The sequence below is a fragment of the Muscardinus avellanarius genome (genome assembly GCF_963383645.1).
Source record: "Muscardinus avellanarius genome assembly, chromosome: 17".
NCBI lineage: Eukaryota > Metazoa > Chordata > Mammalia > Rodentia > Gliridae > Muscardinus > Muscardinus avellanarius.
The window spans coordinates 51599278-51624732 of NC_137803.1; the positions used below are offsets into that span (position 1 = coordinate 51599278).

A 25455-nucleotide genomic window follows, 5' to 3' on the forward strand; every position below is an offset into this window, starting at 1 on the left:
GGAGATCTTCACCTATTTTGAGGCAGAATAAGTATATTACTAGGCAAGCTGTCATCTTTGAAGAATAAAACCTACAACGAAGCTAGGTATAGTGAGTGATGTACCTTGTAGCCCAAACTACTAGGGAGGCCAAGGCAGGAGAATCACAAGTTTAAGGCCAGTATGGACAGCTTAGCAATACTGTCTCAAAATAAAAAATAAAAAGGGCTTGGGGGGGTGATCACAGCTCAGTGGTAGACCATTTGCTTATCATGTGTGAGGCCCTGGGTTCAATCCCCAGCACTGGAAAAAAGATAAATAAAACCAACAATGAGAATAAAATAAAAAAGGAGAGACCCCCCCCATTTTGGTGATATGTTCTAAAATTCCTGATTACTTGTCCTCATCAAAACTTGCCATCCTACCTTACCACCCAGCCAACAGACAGCAAGCACAGCTGGCCAGGGAAGGACCCACAACATCAGCGCACTGTTTTCTGGCTCTAGTTGGTTGTTCCTAACAATGCAGCACAGAGTGGGTGTATTTGGTAGGATATGGTGCTTAGTAGAGATTACCTGGTTTTCTGCAAAGAACAGCAAGCCTCTATCCACAGTGGTCTGGATTGTCTGCCCAAAGGTTGGGAAGGGAGCATTGGGTTGGGTTGGAACTCGAGCATAGCCTGTGCCTTCAAAATAATTCTTATCTGACTCTTCCTTTCTCCTGTCAACAAAAGTCATCAAGTGTCAGAACACAGCAGTAAAGGGTCCTCAAGCAGGAGCCTGTATGCAATCCAGGTATTGTGGTTTTGTTAAGAAGTGGAAACATCTTTAAAATGTTAAAACAGTCCAAGTTTTCTCCTGAACATGCTCTTATAGTTTATATCAACAAAAATAATAAGTCTTGTTTGGAAATGCCTGGTTATGAGGAAGTGGCCTACCAGTTGTAGACCCTGAAGTATAAGAAATGATTCATTTGAAATATAATAGTATTCTGAGTAATAAATACTTGATCTGTCTCATTAGAATATGCCAAGTATTTGTGTGTGTCTGTGTGTGTGTGAAACCAAGTATTGAAACCAGGGGCATTCTAACTCTAAGCTACATCCCCAACCCTATTTTTTATTCTTTATTTTGAATCAGGATCTCACTATGTTGCAGCGGGCCTCACTAAATAGCTGAGGCTGGCCGCAAATCTGTGATCCTCCTGTCTCAGCCTCCGAAGTACAGTACTGGGATTACAAGCATGAGCCACCACAAGTGGCTTGCCAAGTCTTTTTAATTGTAGGGATGGTTAGAAGCTCAAAGCAACAATTTTCAAATAGGTTCAGATGGCAGAGTATCTAGAAACTCACCCATTTTGTAGGCCATTCATTACTTTTTAAAATTTAAAGTAAATATATAATTTTGTGGCTAAATCAGGTACCATCTAACAAAATTGAATATTTTGTGGTAGTAGGCACCAAAAATTTAAGAAAGATTTTTTTAAAAATTGAGACAACTCTATAAACCTCATATTTTATACAAATTAAGGAAAGACTGCCATTCTTAGATTTTAGGGATGGACTGCCAGCGTTGCATGCAAACATAATTTAAGAACTACTGACCCAAAGAAAGGGGCAATATCAACAGCTCACTGGCCCATCCTTTCTGCATGTAAAAGTTACTGCAAGTTATATACCCAGGTTCAGAGATACCGGCTTCTGCTTTCATTTACCTTCTACAAGGCTCCACTTCGGTTGTATTGAGATTGAACGTTTTCTTAAAGTTGTACAAGCTCAGGACATTTTCATTGAGATCATCTAATTCAATGCAACCTTTGTATGGAGGGAACTGTAGTCTACTGGGAAGCTGAAAGTGAAACAAAGCAAAAAATCTTCCACTAATAGAATGAAGCACAACAATCAGGTTAACAATAACAAAAACGAAATAGTAAAAGTCTGTGACTCTGAACAGTCAGTAACACATAAGGTTGAAGAATGTGGACCCTGCAGGGGATGTCCTGGCTCTTCTATTGAGAAGCTATATAACCGCAGGCAGGTTATTAGACTTCTCTGCCTCATTTGCTCATTTCTAAAATGGGAATGATATTGATAATTAAATTGATGTGCTTTAAATATATAAGGCCAGGTGGGTGTGGTGGCGCACACTGGTAATCCCAGCATTCGGGAGGCTGAGACAGGAGGATCACGGTTCATGGACAGCCTCAGCTACTTAGTGAGGCCCTCTGCAACTCAGTGAGACCCGTTTTCAAAGTAAAGAATAAAAAAATAGGGTAGGGGGTGTAGCTCAGAAGTCGAATGCCCCTGGGCTCCATCCCCAGACCCGCAATATATATATATATCCAAGTCCATTTTATGCATAATTAAGTTAAAAAGACATGAGTCAGGTGGGTATGGTAGCAAACACCTGTAATCTCAGTACTTGGGAGGTTGAAACTGGAGGACTGCAGGTTCTCAGCCAGCCTCAGCAATTTTTCAAGGCCCTCAGAAACTTAGCAATACCCTGTTTCAAAAGTAAAAATAAAAACAGGGCTGAGGATGTAGCTAACAGGTAGAATTCCCCTGAGTTAAATCCCTAGTACCACAAAAACAAAAAGATATGTGCTGGCTGTGATAGCGCATTCCTGTAATCCCAGTACTTGGAAGGCTGAGACGGAGGATCACAGGTTCAAGACTAGCCTCAGGAACTTAGTATGGCTATCTGCAACTTAGCAAGGGACTGTTTAAAACACAAAAAATAAGCTGGGCATGGTGGCACACGCTTGTAATCCCTATGCTTGGTAGGCTGAGATAGGAGGATCACACAGGTTCAAAGCCAGCATCAGCTACTTAGTGAGGTTCTCAGCAACTTAGTGAGACCCTGTTTCCAAATAAAATATAAAAAAATAGGTCTGGAGTATAGCCCAGAGGTAGAAAGCCCCTGGGTTCCACCCCCAGTACTACCAATAAATAAATAAATAAATAAATAAATAAATAAATAAATAAAAAAGGGCTGGGGGTATGGCTTGGAGGTAGAACATCTATGAATTCAATCCTTAGTACCACAAACAAACAAATAAATCAATGAAAGATATGTCATTATACCAAATTAAATTTAACCATTTTGCCTCAGTGAAATAATATTTATACTTACTTTAAAATCAGATGGGTAACCGCCAACATAAAACACAACATTTTCGGGATCCAAATTGAGGAGCGTATTGCTGCTGCCGCTGTCCATGTCATGGAACTCGGAGGCTTTGGGTTTACTGGACGTGGCTTCTTTAGTGTAATTAAGTCTTGCAAACTGATAGATTCTATTTAGAATTAGATAAAATTATAAGAAAAATTAAATTAAAAAATTAAGTAACATTTTTTTTTTTGGTGGTACTGGGGTTCCTGGAAGCCCTTCTACCTCTGGGCTACACTCCCAGACCTATTTTATATTTTTATTTGGAAACAGGGTCTCCTAAGCCAGTGTGCGCGGCTGGCTTTGAACCTGCGCGATCCTCCTGTCTCTGCCTCCCAAGCGCGGGGATTACAAGTGTGCGCCACCACGCCCGGCCAATAAATAAAATTAAATAAATAAAAACAGGGATGGGCAACACATATAAATGGTCGGGTTGGGGAACGTGGATGAGGCTCACAAAGAACAACACTGGACCAGACTCGTACCTCTGAAACTTCACCCGGTCCATAACCGCCTCCTGCGTCTCGCTCTCAGTCAACACCTGGTCCACTTGGAGATCAGCCTCTCGCTCTCCCAGGTTGTAGACGCACGTGAGCTGGCCGTCGACAACAGCCATGCCAATGTAGTCCCTGGATGACTGGAAATGCAAAGGTCACTTCAGAACGCTCCAAACATTTTCTGTTTTCCATCCCAAGGAGATCTCAAGAGTTTTAGTGCATAACATAATGGGTTATATGCAATGAGCCTTGGGCAGACAGAATAAATGGCTAACACAGAACACTTAATTAACTCTGTCTGGGCTGTCTTGGCTTATAATACACTCACCCATGCATTCCCCTATCTGCTCAGTCTCCAGATACGTATTAGCATCTACCATAAAGATTGACTAGACATGGGCTCAGCCACCCACTAGATTTTAATCTGGTAAAAGAGAGAAGCCATTTTTGTTTTCCTAGTACAATGTAACCATCTTCTAGCCTTTGTGAATGCATTTCCTATAGTACCTCTACAGTGTCATGCTCAGTTATGAATATATCTTTCTCAATATGCTTACTATGAATATAACTTACGAATATATCTTTCTTAATATGCTTACTAGGAGGTAAGCATATTGAGGGAGGAATAAATGTTTTAATTGTGATAAAATACACATAATACAAACTTTAACATTTGTACCCTTCTTAAAATTTACCTTTTGTAACCATATATACATTAGCATTCAGTACATTCTTTTTTTTCCTTTGTTTCTTTTTTGCGGTACTAGAGATTGAACCCAGGGGAATTCTACCTCTGAGCTACACCCCCAGCCCTGTTTTTTATTCTTTTTCTTGAAACAGGGTCTCACTGAGTTGCAAAAGGCCTCGCTAAGTAGTTGAGGCTGCCCACAAACCACGATCCTCCTGTCTCAGCCTCTCAAATGCTGGGATTACAAGAGAGTGCCACCACGCCTGGCTTGTTTTGTCATATTATAAAGCAAAAAGTCATGTCCTAGGAACTGCAGATAAAGCACCAACAGCTTGAAGCACGAAAGCACAATTAATAATAGTGTTGGCTTTAAGAATCTTTAAATACAGTGTTATACTAGTGATAACAGATAATTTTCTAACCAGGTAGAATCTTTGAGAACAGTATTTTCTTTTGCAAGAGTTGTATTCTTACCTAGTGATTAGCTTTTCTTCTAATACTTACATTGAAGAAATGAGTTTTAAAAGGAGGGATTAAAAGCTAAGGGCAACAATTCAAAATGCCCCTAATGGTGGTGCCTTGATGAGTGTGGATGATGAAGAGATGGGGGGCACCTGTTTTTCTTATCAGGCAAGAGGGACTTTGTTCTACTCTGGGTCTCATGCATGGATGGTCCCTGCGGCACAGACTTGAAGACAGGTCTGAGCGGGGCCCTCTGAGGAAGAGGACGAGTCGAGGTTCTGGGAGGAGGAGCTGCTGTTGCTTCCCATGAAGACTTGACATTGGCTTCCTGGCAGTGTGGGCAGAGGATGCCGATACCCCACCCTCAGTGTGTACGTGCTTGTGTGGATGCACCCATGTCCCCTCATACTAAGCCCATTGGGTAAGGCTGCTTAACCCATCAGCAGCAAGCAATCCCTGATGGGACATCAGTCATGGGTGCCCCAGCACAGGGAGGTGAGGGGTGGTGGTAGTGGGATTTGTTGTCATTTTAGTGAGATTTCCAATGAGGAGCTAATGGCAGAGACCCAGTTGTGCCCCAATTTCAAAGGAATACACCTCCAAAATCATTCTGCTATGAAGACAAACGGTGTACAAGCAATACTTACATCTTTATTTCCAAGGTACATCACAAACATATTCTCAGTTCCCCCATTTTCTCTTGAGTCGGGTCTTTGGAGAAACAAAGACAGTGATGTGTATCCTTTCAAATCTTCCAGGTCATTTGGCAGCCGGACTTCAACACCAGATTTCCCGTTGAATCTCATAGGGACTGCGACCTGAAAGGAATAAGAAGGTGTCAAGCATCCTACGGAGAGGTGAGGGAGTGGCACTTTCACAGAGAGCCTTTGTGACTTTGTGGCTGCCCTTCTTAACAGCCATTCCCAAGTGGTTCTGAGTAGAAGCGGCATGTAGGAATATCTCATAGACCTGGGTTATAAACTCATGAGGCTCCCTGAGGATCCTTCTGTCTCAGTCTCCTGAGTACTAGGATTACAGGTGTGTAATACCATGCCCAGTCTTTCCTTTCTTGATCAGTGTGTTAACTAACTTATCACAAAATTAGCCTTGGTTCTGACCACGTGAGGACACCCACCTTATTTGCAGCATCTCTGGCCTGCTGAATCAGTTCTCGGATGCGGTCCACATTGTCAGAGATGTTTCCCAGAGGCAACAGCTGTTGATTGATGCTTTCAATCTTACTCAAAAGATCAGGCAGTTTCCTGGTTAATTTCTTTACTATTGGTGGAATTAGAAAACAGAAACTTAAAATTGTGCATTGAATACACGTTTAAATACAGATGTTCTTGCTGACAACATTTGTTCAGTGACAAATTTAGGCCCCACATGTGGGCCAGGATGGATCATACTCAGAAAATACTCTTTCTAAATGCATCACGGATTTTATTTTGCAGTGTAGGTTTCAAATCTTTCTTATTATAGAAATAATGTTTGTTTTCTGACCCTTAATCATAATTCAGTATCTCATGATTCAAGAACTTACCACTCCATAAAAAAGAAAATCAGCCAGGCATAGTGGGCGCACACCTATAATTCTAGTACTTGGGAGGCTGAGATAGGAAGATTATAGGTTTGAAACCAGCCTCAGTCACTTAGCAATAGTGAGACCATGTTTCAAAATTAAAAACAAAAAAAAAAAAGTGCTGAGGGGATAGCTTGGAGCTAGAATGCCCCTGGATTCAATTCCCAGTACCTCCCCCTAAAAAAAAAAAAAATCCAACAACAACAAAAATCAATAGTACTGTGAATGGATTAAAAAAAATGAGACAGCTTACCTGGTCTTTCTAACTGATCTGTACTACTGGAATGTATTAATACATTGTGTTAAACTATTTTCTAATGTTTTCACTGAAGATTAGACTTTACCAGGGAAGCACTGGGGTGAACGGATGCTCAGAACAATGGAGAAGACGGCTGGCATGTCCTGCCCAGGGTGCCTGATACCTGAGTTGTCTGCGTCGCTCAGAGCCTCGTTGAAGTCCTCACTCTGCGTTTCCCCATAGGTATCCTGAATTCTTTCCAGGTCTGTCTGAATGGGGCCAAGCCCATCCAGAACCTCGTTTGTGATGTCGTCGGCCTTTCTGACCATGCTCCTCGCCCCTCTGATCACACTCTCGATGTCGCCTAGTGCACACACAGGTAGGGAGGTGTAAGAACCTAACCCACACAACAAAAGAAGCCCAACACAGCGGCCCAGGGAATGACCACCTTTCTGTATCCCATGAAGATCATTGCGGAGAGTAGTGAGGTTGGTTTCTATCAGTTCTTTCTGAACTGCCACAATATTCAGGGTTTGTTGTAGATTGTTGAGAGCTGGACTGATTTCTAAAAGAAAATAAACATCGAGAGGTAATTACTTGATGAACTTGGATGCCCTACTGATGTTGGTGGTCCCTCGGGTATCACCGGCAGCAGAGCATCGGGCAGACCTGTGTCTTGGAGTTTGCTTCCCCAGACACCCACAGCACATGCCTGAACCACAGCCCTGTGTCCCTTTGGTTACAGAGGCCACGGTCACATCAGAACCCCATGGTGACAGGCTCCTTTAGATAGGCATACGAAGAAAGAGGAGGCTGAGTGACCTAGGGGAGGCCGGGATTTCCACTGTACTCAGAGCAGAAGACTCTGCCCAGTGAAGGGAGTATCTGTCTTACTCGCTGCGGTGTCCCAGCAACTCAGCATGGTGTCTGGCACGAATCAGACCTTAATATTAGGGTGTATTTGTTGAATGAATGTATGAATGCACACAGAAATAATGCAGAAAGAATGCCTCTTCAGTCAGAGGACGAGAAAGGAGCGTTTCTGAGAGCGCCTCATCCAGAGCACACAAAGGAGGCATTGTTCGTTCATTTTCAATCTGACACACTAAAAAAATGCCAAAAAAGGGAAGGCACGAACAGACATTTCCTGGAGATGATATTGCCATCTTTGGGTCATGGAAAATGTCCAGTGAGTGCTTTAAAACTATGCTGAAAATAAATGACTTACACTATGATTCCAGGAGTGTTTTATTTAATAATGTAGTTAGCACTGTATCCTATTTAAAACACTGATCCGGCTGGGCGTGGTGGCGCACGCTTGTAATCCCAGCGCTTGGGAGGCTGAGACAGGAGGATCGCACAGTTCAAAGCCAACCTCAGCTACTTAGTGAGGCTCTCAGCAACTTAATGAGACCCTGTTTCCAAATAAAGTATAAAATAGGTCTTGGGAGTATAGCCCAGAGGCAGAAAAGTCCCTGAGTTCAACCCCCAGTACCACAAAAAACAACAACAAAAAAACCCCCAAAAAACCACTGATCCAGGGCTGGGTGTGTCTCAGTGGCAGAATGCTTGCTTAGCATGTAGGAGGCCCTTAGTTTGATCCTTGGCACCACAAAAACAAAACAAAACAAAAATAAACAAAGAAAAAAACCAAACTTCACACCAATCCTACCTCTAAGCTTAAATTTTGTGAAGAGAGATGTCATACCATAAAAATGTTAATTCTTGACATCTACTAGGCAGATGACTATATATGTGAATGTATTTTTTCTGATTTTATTTTTTTTAATATTTACTTTTAAAAAATGCTTCATAAATACATTTACAAAGGTGACGTCTAATCCCTCTGGAAGGACTGAGCCTGACCAGGGAAGATGGGCTCGGATTACTGCTCAGCCATGGGCGCCCACAAGAGGCTTAAGAAATTCAAGTGATGGCATTTTTGGAACACAGAAATGTATACACACACATATAGAACACAGAAATGTATATTCTCTCACACAAAAACCACAAATGTATATACACACACACACAGAACACAGAAATGTATACACACACACACACACACACACACACACACACACCACAGAAATGTAGTGAAGTCAAAATAGTTTGATTCTTTTAATTAAAAAAAATAGGCCTGGTGTGGTGGTGCACGCTTGTAATCCCACGCTTGGGAGGTGGAGACAGGAGGATCGCGCAGGTTCGAAGAAGGCTGCGCTGGCTTAAGAGACCCTGTTTCCAAATAAAAATATATTTAAAAAATAGGTCTGGGAGTGTAACCCGGAGGTAGAAGGGTTTCCAGGAACCCCAGTACCACCAAAAAAAAAAAAAAAAAAAAAAAGGCCGGGTGTGGTGGCGCACACTCTGTAATCCCTGCACCTGGGAGGCAGAGACAGGAGGATCATGCTGGTTCAAAGCCAGCCATGCTGGCTTAAGAGACCTTGTTTCCAAATAAAAATTATAAAATGGGTCTGGGAGAGGAAGAAGGGTTTCCAGGAACCCCAGTCCCACCCAAAATAAATAAATAAAATTAAAAAAATTTTTAAATGCTTAAAAATTTTTCACATTTCCCAATGGTAGTGATTTTTGGTACTTTAGATTGCTAAGATTTTAGGACTTAAGATTTTGAAGTAGTGGCTGGGCTCAATGGTGCACGCCTGCAATACCAACTACTCAGGAGGCTGAGGCAGAAGGGTTGCAAATTTGAGGCTAATCTGGGCAACTTAGTGAGACCCTGTTTCAAAACATAAAAAGGAGCAAAGAAGGAAGAAAGAAGAAAAAAGAAAGAAAGAGGGAGAGAAAAGAAAGGAAAGGAAAGAAAGAAGGAAGGAAGGAAAGGAAAGGAGGAGAGAGAAGGTGTTTTGAAGCAGTTGCTCTAGTGACTTAGAATGAGTGATCTGGTGAGTGGGTTTCTAATGCCATCATCACAAAGTATATTAAATTAAGAATCTCCTCAAGATCAGGCTAAAAGAGGTTCATCACCTCACGTATTCTTTATAAGACTCTAGTCAATTTCATACATAATGGATGGGCAATATTTAGAATATTGAGTGGATATATGATATTGAACAATGAATCATAAATTCAAAAAATATCCTGTGTTGACACTTGACATCCAGAAAGAGCATCAACTTCTAGGGAAGCCCCTCCGGGTCCCACAGGTTGTTTAAGGCCCCTGACTCCTGCCACCCCCTGCACCCCAATACCTTGCTGAAGCTTCTTCTGCGTTATCTTGGCTTCGTTTAGCAGGGTATCACTGTCGGAACTCAGGGTCTTAGCTTTTCTTGGAAGATCTTCCTTTATCACTGTCTGAAAGCCAAACGTTCATCAGCTGTAACCATACGCTACATCATAGTAATACAGAGTAAGACTTTCCTCCCTGGTTTTAAAGCTCTTATCTTTAATCTTTAAAGGATGAAATCTGAAAAGAAGACAGGGATTTGAAGTGCACTGTCCTCTAAAAGATATGGTAAGGACTCTCGGTAGACATCCATCTCTGGTGACCTGCGCCAAATGGCACAAAACCCATCTCAGGGGCTTGCTGTCCCTTGCACAACACCCCTCACAGGAACTGAAGAGAGACTTTAGTTGCCTTTAGGCTTCCTAGTGCTGGGAGGTAAAAGTATTCAATTTCCATGAAGGCCTATTTCCCTAACTCTGAAACCTAGTATTTTGTTCTTTGTTTTTCAGATCTAAAGATTCTATATGGTACATAAAATATGCCCAGATGTAAGACCAAGTCGCCAGGAGAAAACAGTAGTCAAATTGCTTAAAAAAAAGTCTCTCTTTTTGGTAAATGTTAATCACAGCACAATAGCATCCCTGGTAAGAAGATATATTATTTGCTTAGGTTCAAAATAAATAATCTGTATAATTTCTATCTAAATTTTTAAATTTTGTGCTACTGGGAATGGAACCCAGGGGCATTCTACCTCCAAGCTACAACCCAACCCTATTTTTTATTTTGAAACAGGGTCTCACTAAGTTGTGGAGGGCCTCACAAGTTGCTGAGACTGGCCACAAACCTGCAATCCTTCTGTCTCAGCCTCCCAAGTTGAATTTACAATTTTTTAAACTTTACTTCAGACATCAAATGCACACGTAAACACAAGAATGACCCATACGCAGAACAATCCAAGTCTACTTCATATAACAAGTTCTGAGCTGCAATGATGCTTTTTTATAGTCCTCAACATACACACAAGGACAATAAAAAACTGAGCTGCCTCCAAAGCAAATCTAGAGAAGCCCAGGGTGCAGGTGCCCACCTGGAGGGCAGACTCGGACGCACCCGCGGCCTTGTTGGCCGCGTCCTCTGCTGCCTGGATGGCGCTGAGGATGTTCTCGTAGGCGGTGGCAGCGTCCACGGCACAGCGCACTAGCTCATCGCCGCTGGTGTTTCTTTTGATCCTGGAAAACAGCAGGGTGGTAGGTCCTCCAGCAGCCCTGCCCTCACGGCTGCCATCCTGCCAAGCCTTCCTGTGGCCGTGGATGCTAGACGTGGTGTCCTCTGGAGCTCCACACCAGGGACATGGCCAGGAGTCAGCTCCCTGATCACAGATCTGCCTTTGACCTGGACGGTGGTCCTGGGTGGAACTCGGCCCGGAAGCCCCATCCGCCCTGTTCTGGGAGCCCCCTGCCATCCCAGGGGAGCAGGGTGCCCTGCTTGGTGCTCAAGCAGCTCCCAACGCACTCACTCTTCCAGCTGCTTCGCCAGCTCTTGTAGAGACTGCGCGTGCCGTTCTGCCTCCTCCACCAGGGACGCTTTGCTGGCAGACCTGGAGAGCTCCTTCACCTTGGTATTTAGTTCCTGTCTTGCTCCATTTAAAGTGGCAGCTAATTTTTCATATTCCTGTTTTTCCAAGTAAAGGAAGACAATATAAATTCAAGCAAAAAATGTACATGCCATTTTCTCAAATTCCGTTATCAAGGATATTTCTAATGAGAAGTTATGTCTTCTAAATAGAACTTCCATGTAATTCAGTTGTACTATTCCTTGGTATGTTTCCAAAGGAACTGAAGTTAGAATGCGTTAGTGATACGTGCATAGCTATGTCTATAGCAGCATAATCTACAACAGCCAAATTATGAGCCAACCTAGGTATCCACCAATAGCCGGATGGATAACAAAACTGTGGTATACACCCACAGTGAAACTGTACCCATCCATAAAAAGAGCAAAATTATGTCATTTGCAGGAAAATGTATGGATCTAGAGAATATCACGCTAAGTGAGACCAGCCAGTCTTAAAAAGTCAAGGGTCATATGTTTTCTCTCCTAAGTAGAAACTAGAACAAAAATAGAAAGCAAAAGAGACTTCAGTCAAATGAGAAGAGAAAACAGTAAAATAGTGGAAGGGAATTGGGTGGGGGAGTGAGTGGGGAAGGAAGATCGAGAGAAGGAAGAGTTCAAATAAGGTTATGTCCATACAGCGTTGCACTACCGATGTCACCGACATGTATGGGGGAAGGGGGTCCAGAAGGGAATACACCAGGCAGTGTGTGCGTGTGTGTTTGTATCACTTTGAATCTCCTTATAACGTATGATTACATTGCACCAATAAAAGTATAAAAAAGAAAATGGAATGGAATGGAATAAAAGAAGAAATTATGCCTTCTAAGCCCATTTACTACACCAATTCATTCTTGGTTACTTCAGATACTGGCATTGATGATATCCCTCCAACTTTTACCATAATTTTCAACATTTTCCTTTTCATGGGTACTCACTCTTAGGAAGTTTATAAAGGCACAAGTTTATTAAAAAGTTTATAAAAATGCCAAGGTAAAGTTCCACTAAACCAAAGGACTTTTTATGATATAGAAATAATTATTATAAAAGATATTTTCAAAATACCATTAGGCAGCTAAAAAATTTGTCAATCTTTTATCAAGGCTCATCCTACATATATTCTGTTAATAAATATATCTTGATATTTAAACAATAGCAATGGAATTTTTATTATCACAAAAAATAGTCTGCTCATTGCAGACTAATTAGATAATGCAGGTGGACGTGGAGAAGACTCATCATTCACTACCCCTCTGCTGGGGAGAGCCACTCTTAATAATTTTAGATATTTACTTCTACCTAACAGACATATTCAGAGAGGAAAAATGGGTTTGCCCCTCTCATAGTCTCCTGGCAACACACTTTAAATGTTTTTCAATTTCTCTGGAGCGTAAGCGACCTCCTCTACCTTCTGGGTCTTGTCCATCAGCTGCAGCACAGTGTTGGTCTGCAGCAGAGAAGAGTCCGCGATGTTCAGGTACTTTGTGAAATCACTCTGCAGGGAATTAATTTCCTGCACTTGTCTCTGGAGAGAATAAAAAGGATATCTGCATGAGCTCCATGACCTGTTATCAGAAGACATGTATTTAACAACACACAAGACTTCAGAATCATGATGTTTTCTTGAACCTGCAGATGGCCTAGGCAACTAGGTGGGATGGGACATGGGTCCTCTCTGCCGGGCTGCCTCAGTCTCCTCTCACTACATGGTGATGAAGAAATTGCTACCACTGTTGAAGCTTCCTATCCTGGTCAACTTCATCAGTGAGCTAAATAGATTTCTAAGCTCTGGTTTGAGAAACAGAACAGAGACTTCAGCTAAATAAAGCACTGCGCATGCCGGTCTCAGTGGAGATGTAGTAGGCACTAAGGAGGCATTGGGAGCTGAGAATAAAGTCCTCCCCTTAGGATATCACCGCTTTTCATTTATCAAGTTCCTTTACTTTGGGAGCCAAGTTCTATGATATTCAACCCTGTTTGTATTATCGTTTTATAACCCCTTATATTTTTGTTGTTGCTTTGGTGTACAAGGTTTGATATTAAGAACATACATTATGAAAACCTGAGCTCTAAATTCTGTCATTATATCTTCTGTCCACTGCCTGTAAACTTATATCTTATAAGGTGGGTCATGGCTTAAAATGTCTTTGCTGCTGTTTTTGTATCCAACATGAAATGTTGAAAAGTCATTTGCAACATGTAAAAATCGACTTTTTTCTTCTTTCAATAATGGGGATTGGACCTGGGATGTTTTACCTCTGAGCTACACCCCCAGTCCTATTTTATTTTTAAATTTTAAATTTTTTTGTAGTAGTGGGGATGGAACCCAGGGGCATTCTACCTCTGAGCTACACCCCCTAGTCCTATTTTTAATTCTTTATTTTTAAACAGGGTCTCACTGAATTGCAAAGGGCCTCACTAAGTAGCTGAGGCCGTCCTTGAACCGTAACCCTCCTGTCTCAGCCTCCCAAATGCTGGGATTATAAGTGTGCGCCACCACACCTGGCTTTATTTTTTATTTTGAAACAGGGTCTTGCTAAATTGCTGAGGGCCTCGCTAAGTGCTGAGGCTGGCTTCAAACCTGTGATCCTTCTGTCTCAGCCTCCCAAGTACTAGAATTGCAGGTGTGCACCACCATGCCTGGCTATAAAATCCAATCTGAACACTAACAGGATTAATTTCTCATCTATTCAGCAACATTATTCCTTCAACACACTTTCAGCAGGGATAGGGCTGAGGCAGTTTGTGGGGCTTTTTCTGTGGTTTAAGTTCAGAATCTTTTCTGGTAGCTGAGGAGCAGAGAGGGCTTTGGCTTTATATTTAATTTATTATTTCCCATATGATTGGATCTGAGTTGGTATAGCCAGGCGGGTACCTCCTCTCCTTACCACCGACGAAAGCGTGCAGTTTCCAAACAGGCACTCACCCTGATGGCTCCCAGAGCTCTCTCATTCTCTTGGTTGAGGCCGGTGGCCTGCTTCGTCTGGGAAGCTGCCGCCCGGAGCGCAGCACGCAGGTCCTGGAGTTTGGCTTCGTAATCATTTAAAGAATCCTGGATATTCCTGACGAGTCCATTGTCCTCCGCCCGGTGAGTTTCTAGCCAGCTCCTTATCCGGTTCAGTACTGCAAAACATCATCTATGTTTCCCACTTGGAGACGAGCACGCTTAAGCTAGGCTGCAAAGGCTACAGGAGAACTGAGTTCCTGCACACTTCATGGTTTCCCTCAAATTCTGGAGAAAACGGGAAACTGACATTGATGCAGACCTGTTCTGTGTGTACCACACCTTGCCTCACACAGCTTCCAGGACAGCCACAGGGAACAGAAGCTCCCATCCTCATGGTACTGATAAGAAAATGCAGGCCCTGAGAAGTCAGGGGTCAAGCCAAGGTTAGAGACCAGAGTTGGGTAAAAAGTGCAGGCTCTTCTGGGTATGATGGTGCATGCCTGTAAGCCCAGTACTTGGGAGGCTGAGGCAGGAGGACTTCATCTTTAAGACCAGCCTCAGAAATTTAGTGAGACTGTTTCAAAATAAAAAGTAAAGTAGGGGTAGGGGTGTAATTCAAAAGTACAATGTCCCTGGGTTCAATTGCAAGTATATAAAAAAAAGTACACACTCCTTCTACCACTAAAACTCCCATCTTATGGCTAAAAGCAAGACTGATATTACAGTCAACATTATAGAGACCATAAGAACTGTTACTATCTGTTTACTAATCATGAATGCATCATTTTACTAAAGAATAAATGTATTTGAAAAACTATTGCACCAAGTTCATACCTCTTAGTTTTGAGGCATTTACCCCGTCAAAATCTTTAGATATATTCAGTTAACTTCTATGATATCTATATTTTGCTTTTATAATAATACTGTTAAGATGAATTTGTGATTCAAAAATCTAATAGTGGGAGGGAAAGGGGGTGGAGTGGGAACGAGGGAGGGCTTAAAAAGTATTGGGTGCTTGCAATGCCTCTATCACCCTAACTTCATCAAGGTGTATGATTAGAATGCACCAATAAAAAAAAAGAAACAAAAGAGAGGATTAAAAATCCAGTAATGGTGAGGAAACCATCAAAAATTACATAATGAGAAAATTGGAAATTGAAGCAACATTAGAGAAACAAATATGTAGTTCAAGAAAAAAGATGTGACATCTAAGTTCTAGAAGAACTTATTTTTCTGTAGGATGGCATTATATTCTGTAGATTCTTGGTAACTTGGAGAAGTCTTTTTGTTTCCAGGGCAGGAGGGCATGTGCCCTCGTTTCTACTGTGTGATGCTAGAACAGTAATGTCCTGGTATGAGGCCTTCCACCTGTAACCACAAGCTCTCAAGTGGCTTTTGTGTGTGTGTGTGTGTGTGTGTGTGTGTGTGTGTGTGTGTGTGTGTGGTACTGGGGATGAACCCAGGGGCATTCTACCTCCAAGCTACACCCACAGCCCTATATTTTATTCTTTATTTTGAAACGGGGTCTCACTGAGTTGCAGAGGGCCTCACTAAGTAGCTGAGGCTGTCCGCCAACCGCGATCCTCCCATCTCAGCCTCCGGAATGCTGGGATTACAAGCGTGGCAGCCACGATCGGCTCTACACTGTATCTTGGCCATCGCATTTCAAACCCGTCCAATGACCGCAGGAGGATCTGGGTGAGTGCTTACGGAGCTGAGCCTCTCTCTTTTCGGCTTCTGCTTCTCGCAGGTGCTTCCCAAAGTCTCGGTTTCGGAGTTCCCGCAGCATGCGGTGGGCTTCCGCCAGCTCTCTGGAGACATCTCCCCCAGGCAAGTTATTCCCTTCTCCATTTGTCCCAGAGATCTGCTTGAAGAGAACTAAAAAACACCGACTGATTTATTAAACCGGGAATTCTCGGCTCCAGCAGCTTATTTGAAGAAGGGGGAAGAGCCGAAACTTTTATTAGTTTTTTAGTGTCACTATAGAATCTTTTTCATAAAACTCCTGGAAGGAAATTCTTTCAGTATATAACAGGTTATATAACAGAAATACATTTAACGGAGCTGAGTAGTTTTTCTTACTGTGTATATTCCGGATGACATTTTTAATCTTCGTGTCCAGCTCTTTTGCATTTTGGATGGTCTGACCAACACTATTATATAATGTTTGTGCTTTCCTGGAATTTATTTGAGCCTATATGAAAAATGCACTGGTTAACAAATTAAGTTGATGGGGAAAGGAAAAACTAAAAATATTTTGAAAGGGAGAGGGAAGATTCCGGCAATTGACATTACCTTTTCTTGCAAAGTGTCAAATTCTCGATTCAGATTGTTCAGCTCTTTTTCCAAGCTGTCCATTTTGGAGCCGTGATTTGAAATGGCAGAACGGTAGTTGAGCAACTGATTCTGAAAGTGAGACACAAAGCTAGTCTCACTTAGGAATAGAAATTCAGACTAAATCCTGCCAGCCTGATAAATATGTAATGAAGACAGAAGACTCATTTACTAAGACCACTGCCAGTTTTACAGGAGAAAAAAATGTGGTTCTTTGAAAGAGATTATTACATGAATAATCGACTTTCTGATGTAAATTGTGACATGACTCTACACTAAGCTGTGTTAGTCAGCTTTCTAGAATTATAACAAATACCTGTGATCGTCAACATAAGAGACTCTGGGGCACCTGGTCTGTGGGAAGGCAGCACAGGGCCGAGGCACTGGGAGACAAAACCTCTGCCCTCGGGTTAGCCAGGGAGTGAAAGAGAGGGAGAGGAAGGGGCTGGGAACACTTATCCTCTTCAAGGGAGGCCCCGGGTCCTGCAGACTTCACACTAGACTCCACCTCTTAAAGTTTTTACCACCTCCCAATAGCACCCCTCCAAGGAGCCAGCTTTCCACACATGGGCCTTGGAATCATTTAAGATTCAAACTATAAGCCGAGTGTGGCGGTTCATGCCTGCAATCTCTGCACCTGAGAGGCCGAGGCAGAAGGATCATGGTTTTAGGCCAGTGCACAGTAATTTAGAAGCAAGACTGTGTTTCAAAATACACTCTGGCATTCTGGAGTGTAGCTGGGAGGAAGAATGGCCTTGGGTTACACACACACACACACACACACACACACACACACACACAAAGCATGAAAAGCCAAGAAATACATTACTTGAATTAATGACCTGACCCTACAGAAACAAGGACAAGGAAAAATGCTACTTATTTGATGTATCGATTTCTAGATTCTGTAATAAAGCTTTTAGAAAATCTATGCAGTTAACCTGATAACACTAAAGGTAATACATACGACTCCTTTATTGAAACAACTATTAGCTTCAAAGACTCTACACTAAAGAGTTATGGGGGAATTCAAACTTCTTGTAGTTGAACAGCTTCATTAGACAAATGAGGAAACAGAAGTGTGAGGAAGTTGGTGGCTTGTCCAGGCCTGTACAGCTGATCACTGATTGCTTCAGGTCACAATCCAGGTACTTTATCCTTTTTTTAAATACTAAGTTGCCTCATTATTTTCAAGGGTTAACATTGATGCCCATAATAGAGCAGTGCTTGTTTTTGATTTTGGGAGAAAAAACTTAAGATCTTAAAACTGATTAAAAAAATAATTTTATTGCCTCTACTTGGAGCCAGTGGTGTGTAAAAGAATACATTCTTAAGAATACAAGTCCAGCCAGGCATGGTGGTGCACGCTTGTAATCCCCGCGCTTGGGAGGTGGAGACAGGAGGATCGTGCAGATTCAAAGCCAGCTGCGCTGGCTTGGGAGACCCTGTTTCTAAATAAAAAAGTATAAAATGGTCTGGGAATGTAGCCCGGAGGTAGAAGGGTTTCCAGGAACCCAAGTACCACCAAAAAAAACCTACAAACAAACAAAGAAACAAACAAAAGTTGGATGTGGTGGCGCACACTGTAATTCCATTACTTGAGAGGCTAGGACAGCAGGGTCACAGGTTCATGGCCAACCTCAACAACTTAGCGAGGCTCTGTGCAACTTAGAAAACCCTGTTTCCAAATTTAAAAATAGCGGGGCATGGTGGCGCACTCTTGTAATCCCTGTACTTGGGAGGCTGGGACAGGAGAATCACAGGTTCACAGACAGCCTTAGCTACTTAGTGAGGCCCTCTGCAACTTAGTGAGAACTTGTTTCTAAATAAAGAATAAAAAATAGGGCTGGGGGTATAGCTCTAAGGTAGAATGCTCCTGGGTTCCATCTCCAGTACCCTCCCAAAAAACTTAAAAAATAAAAATAGAGCTGGAGTTATAGCTCAAGGTAGAATGTCCCTGGGTTCAATCCCTAGTACAAAAAGAAAAGGAAAGAAAAGAAAGAAGGAGAAGAGAAGAATACAGGTCTAAACCCTAGGTCTACTGCTTAGTAGATGAGCCCCCTTAAATTGTATTCCCTTCATCAGCAAACTGGAGAACATAATATTAAGCTGCAGGGCTAATTTTGGTGATAAATGAGCTAATGTATTCTAAAATGTAATGTGCATGTGAGCATTCAAAAATGTTGGTTTGTACTTATTCCTTCTGAATTGTCACAGAGTTTGTGTGATACAGCAAGAAGACACATCTATTTTGATTTTATAATGGGAAAGCTGACATCACCATGCAGATGTCAGTAGACTATCTGAATAAGGGTTACAGTAGGTAAAGGATGGCCTTTAGAATTCGGTCTGGTCTTGACTTGAATTCTTCTAGAACCTCCATGTTCTATCTATGTGACTTTAAACAAGTTATTTAGCTGTTAAATGAAAGCAACACTATTCCCCCATAGGGATGCTCTGAGACTTGAATTGGGTGCTTAGCACACACAGGTGCATAGATGTGCACAGAAAGTAGAGAAATGCAGGGCGGCATCACGGGCATCAGAGTAACTCATGTAGCTGCCTTTCTTCTTGAACATAGGGCTATATAAGTCTATAAACCATGGGCTAAAATTAACTTCAAGGGATGACAAAGAGCCATTTTTCTACAATTACTTTCTGCTATATAGACTCTGCTATAGCCAAGAGAATCAGTTCGTGTTTCAAAAGCACTTCTTATTCCTTCTGTTGGAGAATATTCTTCAAAGTAATTTTCTGATGGTCCTGTTATTCCCATCTGTCGAAAGTACACTCATCTCTTGACTGTTGCTTTGGTTGGGCATATTTTCTTGTTATTTGTCTGTTAAGATATCTGCAGGCTCATTCCTTGGGAGTTCCCCCCTCTCCCCACACCCCATCTAGAGATCTTAGTTACCCCTGGCCCACCTCAGACTCCCCAAGTTCAGGACCAGGTCTTAGGGATGCAGGTTTCTGGATTTGTCCAGGTCCTGACTAACAGGCTGTGATTCCCGTGGCTTTCTTACATTCTCATATAGAGCCACTGCCCAGAGATGAGCACTGGGAAGTTTCAAGGTTGTGCCTGCAGTACTTTCCATGGGCACAATAGACTTCACGTTCTCCAGAGAACCTGAACCTGGGCCTGTGGGGCACTTTAGGCCTCATTTATTCTCAGGAGACCCTCCCAGACACCTACTTCCAAGTGCACAAGGGACATTCACCTGGAAATTTGGAGCTATGAAACAAACCTCAGTACACACATATTTTGGTGTTGGGAATTGGACCCAGGGGAATTCTCTCTGAGATAGGCCCCCAGCCCTATTTTATTTAGTTTGAAACAGGATCTCAGTAAGTTACTGAGACTGACCTCGAACTTGTGATCTTCCTGTCTCAGGAAGGGTTATAGGCATGTGCCATGAAGCCTATCTCAGCTCTTTTTTCTCTTTTTATTTTGAAACAAGGTCCCACTTAGTTGCTGAGAGTCTAAGTTGCTGAGGCTGGCCTCAAACCCTGCAGTCTTCCTGTTTCAGCCTCCCAAGTATGAAATTATGTTTACCCTCACATTTGGCCAGTTCTAAAAAATTGTGTGCCTATTAGCCAGATGTGATGGCACATGCTTGTAATCACTGCGCTTGGAGGCTGAGACAGGAGGATTGCACAGGTTCGAAGCAAGCCTCAGTTACTGAGTGAGGCTTTCAGCAACTTAGTGAGACCCTGTTTCCAAATAAAATATAAAATAGGTTTGGAATACAGCCCAGAGGTAGAAAGCCCCTGGGTTCTACCCCCAGTACCACCAAAAAAAAAAAAAAAAAAAATTGTGTGTGTATTGAACATATACAGACCTTTTCTTGTCATTATTCCCTAAATAACATCGTATACAGGTTTTTACATTTCATTTACATGATACTGGATATTATACAAAATATGGAAGTTATTCCAAGTATTTGACAACATGTGTAAGATGTATGAAAATACTATACTATTTTATATAAAGGACTTGAGCATCTTTTCAAAGCCTTTAGATGACCTCCAGGACCCTGTTTTCACATGGGAGTCCTAGAGCCAATCCCCTGTGGACACCAGGGATACTGAGGCACAACTGTATTCACTGAGTATCTGTTCTGGGCCCTCCAGGGACTTACCCTCAGGTCTTTGGCTTGGGTCTCCATGTGTCGAATCTGTTCCAGAGTGCTGGCGCTGGCACTGAGGCCCTGCAGCTGAGACTTGACCTTGCGCAGCTCCTCGCTCATGGTGGCCAGGTCGTTCAGGAGGGTCATCACACAGCTGTTGCAATCTGCAGGGGCCACAATCAAAGGCAAAAGTGCTGGGGGCTGGGGCCAAAGGAAGGCAAAGAGAACTCAAGGGCTGCACAGCCCAGCTCATACGCACACAGGTATCATGGGCGGAAATCACAATCACAGCCTTCTCAGGGAGAGATGTGGGTTCCAAAAATGGGAGAGCCCTATACACAGAAGCATTTTAAATAAAAATAGGGATTCTATGAATTGTTGTTTATTTTGAATGCGGGGAAAAAGAGTAATAAATTGGTCTTATTTATGGAGTGCTTGCTATTGACTACAAATCATAAAAGGGCTTTATGAGCATTTCCCCAGTAGTTCCATGAGGTGTTCTAGTTACTGGGTGCATCCTGCAGATGATGAGACAGAGGCTTGGAGAAGCGCAGCAGCTTGCTGAAGGTCCTCAGCTAGTAGCTGACAGAGGACCCGACCTATGTAGTCCTCCTCCACCTCCTCCCACCATTGACTAGAAACTGCATGTCCCAGCACGGGGCTCACGTATCTTAAACCAAACCTCACAACCTGGAAAGGGGTGAGGGCGTCTGTTCTCACCATCACATTCTTCTGCAGGATCACTGTCTTTGGGTTCTTGGTTTATGCAGTCTGGAATCAGAAGGGGAAAGTGAAGATAGTGTTATTACACTTCCTTATCATCTGCTTTTTAACTTGGTTTTCAGAAAAGCCAGTTTGGGAAGAGTTTGGTCACAGGAACACACAGCCTCAGTGGTCCTGCCTTGTCCCATGATGGTCCAGGCCATTGGTCATGGAGCTCCTGCCTCCCAGCAGGGCTACTATCATGGTGGCCTCCTAGGTTATACAGTCCATTTCTGGCCTACAAAGGCATCTCTGTAGAGGGCCATGCCTTGCTGTGTGTGTGTGTGTGTGTGTGTGTGTGTGTGTGTGTGTGTGTGGTACTGAGGATTGAACCCAGGGGCATTCTGCCTCTGAGCTACACTCCCAGACCGAATTTATTGTTTGTTTGTTTGTTTATTTATTTATTTATTTATTTACTTATTTTGGTACTGGGGATGAAACCCAGGGGCATTCTACCTTCAGACTACACCCCCAGCCCTATTTTTAATTCTTTATTTTGAAACAGAGTGTCACTGCGTTGCAAAGGGCTTCACTAAGTAGCTGAGGCTGTTTGCAAACCGCAATCCTCCTGTCTCAGTTTTCCAAGTACTGGGATTACAAGCATGTACCACTATGCCTGGCTATTTATTTATTTATTTATTTATTTATTTATTTATTGTGGGTCTGGGGATAGAACCCAGAGCCATTTGACCTCTGAGCTACACTCCCTGCCCTATTTTTTTAATTCTTTATTTTGAATCAGGGTCTCACTAAATTGCAGAGAGCCTCACTAAGTAGCTGTGGCTGTCTGCGAACCGTCATCCTCCGGTCTCAGCCTCCCGAATGCTGGGATTACAAGCGTGTGCCACCACTCTCGGCTATTGTTTATTTTTAAATAGGGTCTCACTAAGTTGTGAAGGGCCTCACTAAGTTGTTGAGGCTGGCCACAAACCTGTAATGCTACTGTCTCAGCCTCCCAAGTACTAGGATTACAAGTATGCATCACCATGTCTGGCTTTGAGCCATGCCTTTCTTATCGAGCTAAAATGTCTATTAGTTTTAAGGCTTTCATCACTGGAAATCCCCCGTGTGTTCACATCGTTCAAACGCACTGCACAAACATTGGCCGAGCACCTCTGAACCCACTGTGTACCACCCCGTGTGCTAGGTGCAGAAAATACAGAGACACCAAGACGAAATCTCTGCCATATTGTGATATATTGGTTCCCTGGGAGTGGCAGACAAATGACACTCGTGTGGCAGGTAAGCACACGTGTCGTTGGACCCCGCCACCCAGAACTGCACACGTAAGCTGAGTTTGAGGTTTTCAGCCACAGTTCATGAAAACCTGTGGCCACCTTGGGCCGTCTTTCTCCCTCCACTTCTTCTCCTCTCCCCATGCCTGAACTCTTAGGATGAAATGCTCTCTTGCTTCTCTCTAAATATAATCTAACTTTACAGCCAGATTCTAAGCTGGAAATTTTCCCAGACATGGTCCTTTTTTTTGTGTGTGTGGTACTTGGATGGAACCCAGAGGCTACACTCCCAGACCTATTTTATATGGAAACAAGGTCTCACTAAGTTGCTGAGAGCTTCACTCAGTAGCTGAGGCTGGCTTCGAACCTGTGCAATCCCGTCTCAGCCTCCCAAGTGCTGGGATTACAAACCCGGCCACACGGTCCTTTTGTATTCTAAGTGTGCCAACAGGAGCATCTATTGTCCTTTCTAACTTTGTATCACCTGACAACTGGGTAGGTATGCCTTTTATAGTTCCTTCTAAGTAAAAAATGTGGAAGAGAATGGAGTCAGAAACAAAGAGCTGAGGCTTGCTAGTAAATCCCCATTCTAGACCGGCATTAATCCATTTACTCTGCACTCTTTTGGGAATGGCTACTTGATCAGATAAACCCCATACATCCAGTGTTTCATTCTTCAACTTGCTCATAACTATAAGATGAGAGATCTTACCTAAGTGTTATTCTATATCAGTGGTATTTCCTAATAAATCACGTTAATATCTTTGAAAGAGGCAAGAGGATAGTTTTCCTTTTAATTCTGAGTTACTCCTAATGAACTCATACCAACTCCCACAAATTATTTACTCCTTGGTGTGAAAATCCACCCCCAATGACCTGCCCACATCCTAGCACACTAGCTATAAGAGAGAGTCCTTTGACTCCTTCAGATCCACATAAAGAAGGCTGATGTGAAAATAACCCTAAGATATCAAAAGGAAAGCTCATCAAGTAGCCAAAGAAGTGATTTCATCTATAATTAGTAAATTTTAAAGATCATTTAATTTTTAGTAACCTAATTGGGATAAGTTATTCACCAAAGCTGTAAATAACAAGCCTTTCCAGGTAGCACTTCCAGGTTGTCGAAACAAAGAGAAAGCTTTTTAGCTAGAATTATATATTATGCTTTCTAAATAATTGTGCTTCAGTGCCCAGGCTGTTATCTTACATTAGTTTTACAAATGCAGGCTGGCAAAGGTGTGCTTCAATCTTACCTCCAGTTAGGGGGTCACAAGTGCCCAACTGGCCATTACTGTTACAACTGCACGGTTGGCAGCTACCTCCAAATTTTTGGGGATTCCCGAAATATCCAGGTGCACACCTACACAAAATAGAGAAAGGATGAGAAACATTTCCATTTGTCATTTATCCCACCTGATTTTGTAGCCCCTAGTTCCCGGCTTGGGATATTATACTCTAAGAGAGTGAGGACAACAGATTTGCAAAAAAAAAATGAATGTTTCTCAACATAGGAAAATTTACCCCTTGGCTGAGAGTGGTGCGAGTAGGAGACAGGGCTGCTGGCTTCTTCCTTCCCTGCTCCCAGAACTATCAAAATCTCAAATACAAAACGCACACTGTGGAGCAAATAGTGTGATCAATATGGAAATCAGAGGTTGCTAAACTGTATGCAAGAATTATGTTCCTAAAGATATCACACAATTAGATATTGTTAATTTAAGGCTAATTTCTTCATAGGAACAAATTTAAAGTAAGACTCAAAAATTTTCAAATTTTGCATAAGGGATGACTTTCTTCACATTTCCCAACACATTATTTCAAGGGCACATAATTCATGTTTGTACTAATTGCTACAGAAGGATATATAATGAGCTCGAGCAACTGAGAGCAATTACAGCTGCTACATCTGACCTTGAGCTATTATTATTACAATAATTTAGTGATGAGAACTCAATTCCTAATTACAAGTTGAAAAAATTTATATGTCCTTGATTCTTAGATTCTATTATTTGAAAAGTAAAGCCTCCAGAAACATGATAATATTTCATTTCTGGAACTGGGATGTCAATTAAAGTATTCCTGTTTCCTGTCATTTTGTGTTCTATCATCTGTTTGGTTATTTCTATTATTTCTTCTTAACATAGGTGCCCTGATGATCAACTTCATCTCTTCTCTGGTTCTGAAAATTGCTTTCTTTTTTCTTCTTTATGGTTTATTTCTTTAAGTATTTTCTCTAGTGTGGCTTTGAATTCATGGATTTTTTGAGATTCTGCTTACCTTGAAACACTTTTGTTTCTCCATCAGTTTTAAATAATAACTTTGCTAGATATGGCAGTTTTGGTTGAAAGTTTTCTTCCAGAATCTGGATCACATCATACCAGTCTCTTCTGGCATTCATGACTTGGGTTGTATAGTCCGGGGTAATTTTTATTGTTTTGCCCCTATATGTCACCTGCTTTTTAAAAGATTTTTTCCTTGGCCTCTTTATTGGTCATTTTGATTATTATATGGCATGGGGAAGTCCTTCTTTAATCTTGTATTAATGGTGTTCTGTATATCTCCTGAACGTGTAAGTTCAAGGAAACAAAAATGATATTTCAATAATAACTATGAATGTCAAATGACTTAACTCACCAATTGAA

The 25455-nt window shown here is 42.2% G+C and overlaps 1 protein-coding gene across 4 annotated transcripts in view; it reads right to left on the reverse strand.

The window, feature by feature from the left end:
- LAMA3 (laminin subunit alpha 3) overlaps positions 1-25455 on the reverse strand; it is a gene marked incomplete at both ends in the record, with an annotated part of 284682 nt that overhangs the window by 34086 nt on the left and 225141 nt on the right. For 2 of the 4 annotated variants that reach the window (XM_080714581.1, XM_080714583.1), the window contains 19 exons: positions 555-699; positions 1693-1826; positions 3111-3273; positions 3632-3783; positions 5441-5611; positions 5929-6071; positions 6798-6977; positions 7062-7178; positions 9823-9925; positions 10885-11026; positions 11314-11468; positions 12817-12933; positions 14335-14531; positions 16066-16233; positions 16438-16549; positions 16651-16761; positions 20829-20980; positions 21537-21587; positions 24067-24173. In XM_080714581.1, coding sequence (XP_080570707.1) covers positions 555-699; positions 1693-1826; positions 3111-3273; positions 3632-3783; positions 5441-5611; positions 5929-6071; positions 6798-6977; positions 7062-7178; positions 9823-9925; positions 10885-11026; positions 11314-11468; positions 12817-12933; positions 14335-14531; positions 16066-16233; positions 16438-16549; positions 16651-16761; positions 20829-20980; positions 21537-21587; positions 24067-24173 — 2620 coding nt within the window. The remainder of the gene's footprint in view (positions 1-554; positions 700-1692; positions 1827-3110; positions 3274-3631; positions 3784-5440; positions 5612-5928; positions 6072-6797; positions 6978-7061; positions 7179-9822; positions 9926-10884; positions 11027-11313; positions 11469-12816; positions 12934-14334; positions 14532-16065; positions 16234-16437; positions 16550-16650; positions 16762-20828; positions 20981-21536; positions 21588-24066; positions 24174-25455) is intronic. The other 2 variants (XM_080714582.1, XM_080714584.1) reach the window with 1 other exon arrangement.